The sequence below is a fragment of the Sander lucioperca genome, chromosome 14 (assembly GCF_008315115.2).
Source record: "Sander lucioperca isolate FBNREF2018 chromosome 14, SLUC_FBN_1.2, whole genome shotgun sequence".
NCBI lineage: Eukaryota > Metazoa > Chordata > Actinopteri > Perciformes > Percidae > Sander > Sander lucioperca.
This window is the reverse complement of record NC_050186.1, coordinates 8,485,902-8,493,401: the sequence shown is the minus strand read 5'-3', so window position 1 is coordinate 8,493,401 and position 7,500 is coordinate 8,485,902. Positions and strand designations below refer to the sequence as shown.

General features: G+C 43.0%; 2 protein-coding genes across 5 annotated transcripts in view; both read left to right on the top strand.

The window, feature by feature from the left end:
* The window catches only part of LOC116057134 (molybdopterin synthase catalytic subunit), a 21,756-nt gene extending 20,441 nt beyond the window's left edge, over positions 1-1,315 (top strand). Inside the window, exon 5 of the mRNA XM_031309549.2 lies at positions 1,302-1,315. The gene's annotated coding sequence lies outside the window, so the exon portion shown is untranslated. The remainder of the gene's footprint in view (positions 1-1,301) is intronic.
* A 623-nt stretch (positions 1,316-1,938) lies between these two features.
* The window catches only part of ugcg (UDP-glucose ceramide glucosyltransferase), a 12,257-nt gene continuing 6,695 nt past the window's right edge, over positions 1,939-7,500 (top strand). For all 4 annotated transcript variants that reach the window (XM_031309531.2, XM_031309530.2, XM_031309529.2 and 1 more), the window contains exons 1-5: positions 1,939-2,036; positions 4,183-4,327; positions 6,386-6,488; positions 6,644-6,745; positions 7,095-7,207. In XM_031309531.2, coding sequence (XP_031165391.1) covers positions 1,939-2,036; positions 4,183-4,327; positions 6,386-6,488; positions 6,644-6,745; positions 7,095-7,207 — 561 coding nt within the window. The remainder of the gene's footprint in view (positions 2,037-4,182; positions 4,328-6,385; positions 6,489-6,643; positions 6,746-7,094; positions 7,208-7,500) is intronic.

Sequence of the window (7,500 nt, the reverse complement as noted above, 5' to 3'; positions counted from 1 at the left end):
CACACAGGAGACCAGCTGGAAGGAGAATGCAGAGTGTTGGTGGGCCGCGCACAACAAGTCTCCTCCAGACACAGACACACAACTGTAGACACACACACACACACACACACACACACACACAACCCTAAACACACAACACAACATTATTAACTCAACTAGAGCTGCAACTACCCTTCATCTTCACACTGGATTAATGTCTCCATAAATGGATTAAGACTGTGTGTGTGTGTGTGTGTGTGTGTGTGTGTGTGTGTGTGTGTGTGTGTGTGTGTGTATAAAGTTTAGGAGAATCCAGAGAGTTATTAAAGTCTTTCTGACTGTTTTATAATCTGTAATCAGTTTTTATGACGGAAATTATTTCTCGTGGAACATCAGATAACATCAGATAAAATATTAATACCTGTTCCTCTGACTCACCTGTGTGGGCGGAGCTTATCAGGTAACTTCATCAAACTTCCCTTCAGCTCAGCAGTTAGTTCCTCAACTAAAGCTCTGTCATGTTTCCAGTTCAACTTCTCACATGTAGTTAAGTTAATCATATACATGTGTAATATCCACACATATTAATGACTTTAAATTGTATTTTGAGTGCATTTTAAAGTGTATTAAGTGTAACATAAAGCCAATAAACCAGTGTGTAAAATGTTTTTGTATAGCCTAATCTTTATTTATAAAACGCTTGAAGAAAAAGAAATTCTTGCCTTTACTTTCCTTTCTTTCCTTGTTTAACATGAAACAGCCCTGAAATCACCATCACCAAACCCACCAGACTCCATGTAAATAATCAGCACTTTTAGCGTGTATAGAGCCAGCATATTTCCACCAGACTCCATGTAAATAATCAGGACTTTTAGCGTGTATAGAGCCAGCATATTTCCACCAGACTCCATGTAAATAATCAGGACTTTTAGCGTGTATAGAGCCAGCATATTTCCACCAGACTCCATGTAAATAATCAGTACTTTTAGCGTGTATAGAGCCAGCATATTTCCACCAGACTCCATGTAAATAATCAGCACTTTTAGCGTGTATAGAGCCAGCATATTTCCACCAGACTGCATGTAAATAATCAGTACTTTTAGCGTGTATAGAGCCAGCATATTTCCACATGTAAATGGGTGAATTAAGGGATTATTTCAACTAAACCAGAGTGGTGATTGTTGGAGCAGTGGAAAGATGAACCAAGACGGCTTTTGGTAGTTTGATTTAGTTTCTGTCCACTTTGAATGAAGTGTGTTTTATGATTATAAAAGTCCTGATTATTTACATGGAGTCTGGTGGGTTTGGTGGTCACATTGCAGCTTGTTTCCTCTCGCTTAATACTGGACCGATTTTAAAACTTGTTGTCATTTAGACACAAAGACATGGGAAAATAGGTTCCAGGTTGACAAAAAAAAGCGAAGTTACCATTTAACTGTCTGTATTTAGATATAGTTTTATTCCATAATTTTCAATCATTTAGCGTGGAGCTGTTTTTCTTAAACCAGGCCTACCCAAAGCATCCAGTTTAACCATAGACATATGTGTGTGTTTGTATTTACAGTCGAGCAGTTAACTAAAGCTGCTGTTGTTTTTTTTTAAATGCTTTTATTTTTAAGTATGTAGCGGAAGTGGCGTGCCTGCTGATCAGTGCGTGCCACCGCTCCCCCCATAGTTGGTCAGCTGACCGACGGTCGGTCTGGTGACTGTCAAACCCGTGAAGCAGCACCGAGTCCCGGACACAAGCTCCACCAGACCAGGCCGAGGCCGGTCTCTGTGTCCCCGCTAAAGGAGCCTCCGAACCCGGACTGATTACTGACATCCCCCGCTGTACCCTAGAGCCCGGATCTTTGTCTTAGACAAGCCGCGCTCGGAGCACCCAGAGTCGGACCCTCGGCTGTGTGACACCCCCAAGCCCCCAGCCGGCCCCCGGCCCCGGCAGCCCCCTCGCTGACCCCCATGGCTGTGCTGGATCTCGCCATGCAAGGACTGGCCGTGTTCGGCTTCATCCTATTCTTCGTGCTGTGGCTGATGCACTTCATGTCCATCATCTATGTGTAAGCTAACATGCTAACATGGTAGGTAGCGGTTAAGGTTTAGACGGGATACAGCTACAGCGACGACCGTTAGGTGTAGGCACCAAAACAACTCGTTAATGTTTATGATACATATCGTTCTGTGGTTTAAAACACTCCCGAGGAACAAACACGTGTTTCCTTTGTGACAGAATTTAAATTATGTTGTTAAATCTGGCTTGATTTTGTGAGATTTAGCGTAAAATCTGCAGCTGTATCCCTTCTAGCCACAACCGCTATTATGCTAACCTCAGCTAGCGGACAGTTAGCTCCTGTTTCCTGCCTGTGTTTCTACATTATTTGAATGTTTTGTTTTTATTAAGAAATTAAATATAAAAGAGCACAAGATTAGTTCCCTCTGCGGGAGTGTGTGAATGTGTGACAGCCGGTTAAACCTCCGTGTCTGATCGGTTATCTGTTGGGCGTTTTCCTGGTTAACCGCTAGCCGGCTAGCTCACTCGGCTATCCCCGTAGCGTGTTGGAAACTAAATAATTAATTATTTTTGTAAATGTTCCAGCTGGGACAGTTTTATGACCAAGCTAACATGTAATTATTTCTAAGTACAGATCAACCTCACGGCGTGGTTCCTTCACGGTTCAGTAGCGTTAGCTGCATTCATTTGACTGTTTCCGCCAAATTCCATTTAAAATTTAGTTGATTTAATAATATTTTGGTCGGCTGCCTGTGTTAACGGCGTGGCTTACATTAGCCAAATGTCTGGTTGTAAGTGTTACGAGTTGCTCTTTCATTCGGCATTAATCAAATTCACGTAGTAACATTCTGTCCCACACATTTTAATATGATTACATGTGACGAATGCAATTAATTAATTGATTTCCGGCTGCCTCCGCTAACTAAACGGTGCAAACAGAGCAAATTAAACACTGTTATTGGGATGAATGGATAGTAATTGTAGATTAGTAAATTCAAACAACGTCATACATGCTGTTATTTATTTTTCTGTAGTGAGTAACTTTATTTATGGCCACAATCAGGGCAGCGTTAAAGTGGCGCATTTTGTGCAGATGTTTGGTGCAGTGATCGTTGTCAGGATACAGGATGTGTGGCAACATCAGGGTTTTTCCAGTTCCTCCTCTTCATCACATAGTTTCACAGGTGTGACTGCTGAAACGGTTTTTAGAAAGATGTTGAAACTCTGAGATGTCAACACGTGATCTGTTTGTTTTTGAGATCTTCAATGACTAAAATAAACAGATTCTGGAAATGTTGCTGCCTTTTAAAAGTACTATAAATAATATGACTGTTTCTACAGATGCTTAACATCTCCAGCATTTTAAACACCTTTTATTAATGTAATTCTCCGCGTGATTTTAAGAGTGTGTGTGTAATTGTGTGTGTGTGTAATTGTGTGTGAGTGAGAGTTTGTGTGTGTATATGTATGTGTGAGAGAGTGTGTGTATGTAAGTGTGTGTGTAATTGTATGTGTGTATGTGTATAATTGTATGTGTGTGTGTAGTTGTAAGTGTGTGTGTGTAGTTGTAAGTGTGTGTCTCTGTGTGTGTGTGTAGTTGTAAGTGTGTGTGTGTGTGTGTGTGTAGTTGTAAGTGTGTGTGTGTGTGTAGTTGTAAGTGTGTGTGTGTAGTACTATGAGACTGCTGACTGCTGTGTGGAGGCAGATTTTAATCTCTAAGATTATAAAGGTTTTAGTTTTCAGACACTAGCGTAGTTTTAACCCTCCTGTTAATCAGGAGTCCCCTGTTAGGGCGGTGCTGGTGAACCCTGATTAAACTCTCTTATGTATTCTGAATAGTCGTTTGATCAGAAACATGTTGTAACTAGGGCCGGCTGTCCTTACAGGAGCTTATAGGAGCGACGGGAAACACGTCACCTTATTCCCCAGAAACACCGTTACACGATCCATCACTTCACACCCTTCAGGGCTGCTCAGAGGAAATATAAGTTATCCCATGTCTCTGTGTCTGTCTCTCTCTCTCTTCTGTCTGTCTCTCTCTCTCTCTCTCTCTCTCTCTCTCTCTCTCTCTCTCTCTCTCTCTCTCTCTCTCTCTCTCTCTCTCTCTCTCTCTCTCTCTCTCTCTCTCTCTCTCTCTCTCTCTCTCTCTCTCTCTCTGTGTGTCTCTGACATCTTTGTGTCTTTGTCTCTTTCAGGCGTCTACACCTCCACAGGAAAAGGTCAGAGGTGAAGCAGCCGTTTGCTCAGCTGGCTGGAGTTTCTCTGCTGAAGCCGCTGAAAGGCGTGGACCCCAACCTCATCTCCAACCTGGAGACCTTTTTTACTATGGACTACCCCAAGGTAACGCTAACTCTCCCCACACCCAGTTAATAACCCCCCACTGCCATCGTACCCACCCCAAAATAACATTCTACAGCTTCCAGATCACCATCACCAAACCCACCAGACTCCATGTAAATAATCAGGACTTTTAGCGTGTATAGAGCCAGCATATTGCCACCAGACTCCATGTAAATAATCAGGACTTTTAGCGTGTATAGAGCCAGCATATTTCCACCAGACTCCATGTAAATAATCAGTACTTTTAGCGTGTATAGAGCCAGCATATTTCCACATGTAAATGGGTGAATTAAGAGTTTATTTCAACCAAACCAGAGTGGTGATTGTTGGAACAGTTGAAAGATGAACCAAGACGGCTTTTGATAATTTGATTTAGTTTCTGTCCACTTTGAATGAAGTGTGTTTTACGATGATAAAAGTACTGATTATTTACATGGAGTCTGGTGGGTTTGGTGAACGTCAGTCAGCGTCCACTAAAAGTTGTTTTGTTGCTGCTGACAGACTAAGATTATTATTCTAAGTGTGTGACAACATTATGGGATGGATCCCTACAGAGATAGACCTTTTAGTTAAAGAGTAAGATCCTTTTAGTTTAACATGAAACAGCCCCGAAATCACCATCACCAAACCCACCAGACCCCATGTAAATAATCAGTACTTTTAGCGTGTATAGAGCCAGCATATTTCCACCAGACTCCATGTAAATAATCAGGACTTTGAGCGTGTATAGAGCCAGCATATTTCCACCAGACTCCATGTAAATAATCAGGACTTTGAGCGTGTATAGAGCCAGCATATTTCCACCAGACTCCATGTAAATAATCAGGACTTTTAGCGTGTATAGAGCCAGCATATTTCTACATGTAAATGGGTGAATTAAGGGTTTATTTCAACCAAACCAGAGTGGTGATTGTTGGAACAGTGGAAAGATGAACCAAGACGGCTTTTGATAGTTTTATGTAGTTTCTGTCCATTTTGAATGAAGTGTGTTTTACGATTATAAAAGTCCTGATTATTTACATGGAGTCTGGTGGGTTTGGTGATGGCCTGTAGGGTTACATTACAGCTTGGCTCTTTTTTAATATTGGACCAGTTTCAGAGATTGTTGTCTCATCAGATACGTAAAGACCAACGCATGGGGACATGACAACATGTCATTTGAATATTCTCTCTAAACTAACAGAGATTTGAATATATCTATTTCTGCACATTACGTTCATAAGCAGCAGACTGTAGGTCTGTTTATTTCAACATGAACATGGCTTTTAAAAGCTCTCCACACCAACACGTTATAAAGCCAAGCCTGGTGGGTCCTGGTCTATATAGTCCTGGTGGGTCCTGGGCTATATAGTCCTGGTGTGTCCTGGTCTATAAAGTCCTGGTCTATATAGTCCTGGTGTGTCCTGGTCTATATAGTCCTGGTCTATATAGTCCTGGTGTGTCCTGGTCTATAAAGTCCTGGTCTATATAGTCCTGGTGTGTCCTGGTCTATATAGTCCTGGTGTGTCCTGGTCTATATAGTCCTGGTCTATAAAGTCCTGGTGTGTCCTGGTCTATATAGTCCTGGTCTATATAGTCCTGGTGTGTCCTGGTCTATATAGTCCTGGTCTATAAAGTCCTGGTGTGTCCTGGTCTATAAAGTCCTGGTGTGTCCTGGTCTATAAGGTCCTGGTGGGTCCTGGTCTATATAGTCCTGGTGTGTCCTGGTCTATAAAGTCCTGGTGTGTCCTGGTCTATATAGTCCTGGTGGGTCCTGGTCTATATAGTCCTGGTCTGTCCTGGTCTATATAGTCCTGGTGTGTGCTGGTCTATATAGTCCTGGTAGGTCCTGGTCTATAAAGTCCTGGTGTGTCCTGGTCTATAAAGTCCGGGTGGGTCCTGGTCTATAAAGTCCTGGTGGGTCCTGGTCTATGAAGTCCTGGTGGGTCCTGGTCTATATAGTCCTGGTAGGTCCTGGTCTATGAAGTCCTGGTGGGTCCTGGTCTATATAGTCCTGGTAGGTCCTGGTCTATGAAGTCCTGGTGGGTCCTGGTCTATGAAGTCCTGTTTGTGTTGCAGTACGAGGTCCTGCTGTGCATCCAGGATCTAGACGACCCAGCTGTCGACGTGTGTAAGAAGCTGTTGGGGAAATATCCCAACGTAGACGCTCGCTTATTCATCGGTAAGAATACTGTGTGTGTGTGTGTGTGTGTGTGTGTGTGTGTGTGTGTGTGTGTGTGTGTGTGTGTGTGTGTGTGTGTGTGTGTGTGTTTATGTAACTGACTTCCTTCAGTGGTTGTTAGCCGCTAACGTTAGCATGTGTGCTCTGCTTCTCAGGGGGGAAGAAAGTGGGAATCAACCCCAAGATCAACAACCTGATGCCGGGCTACGAAGGAGCCAAGTACGAGCTGGTCTGGATCTGTGACAGCGGCATCAGAGGTTCCTCAGTCTACATTTACCTTCTCAGCCATTTACCATCTCAGTCTACATTTACCTTCTCAGCCTACATTTACCATCTCATTCTACATTTACCTTCTCAGTCTACATTTACCTTCTCAGACATTTACCTTCTCAGTCTACATTTACCTTCTCAGTTTAATACAAGATGACCGCATTAGTGTTTATAAGCAGATGTGTGGTCTGGGCTGAGATGGGGTCACACGTTAGTCTCGTTACAGTCTGAGGGGACGGGAGGGCGTAAGATTTATATATTTATATATCACATTACCACTATCTAAATGTGTGTGCGTGTGTGTGTGTGTGTGTGTGTGTGTGTGTGTGTCTGCAGTGAAACCTGACACCCTAACAGATCTGACCAATCAGATGACAGAGAAGGTGGGATTGGTCCACGGGTTGCCGTACGTCGCTGACCGCCAAGGCTTCGCCGCCACATTAGAGCAGGTAATGCTAACATGCTATCATGCTAACGTCCCTCTAAAGACCTGAGACCAATGTTAACGTTGGGTTCAATAATGCAAGCATGTTACAGCTGATGGTGTTTCCAGAGACACACACACACACACACACACACACACACACAGAGAGACACACACACACACACAGACAGACAGACACAGACACACACAGAGACACACACACACACACACAGACACACACACACACACACACAGACAGAGAATCTTTACTTTGTAATTGATATAGATGGAAACTACCTTTTACTCTATCACATATCC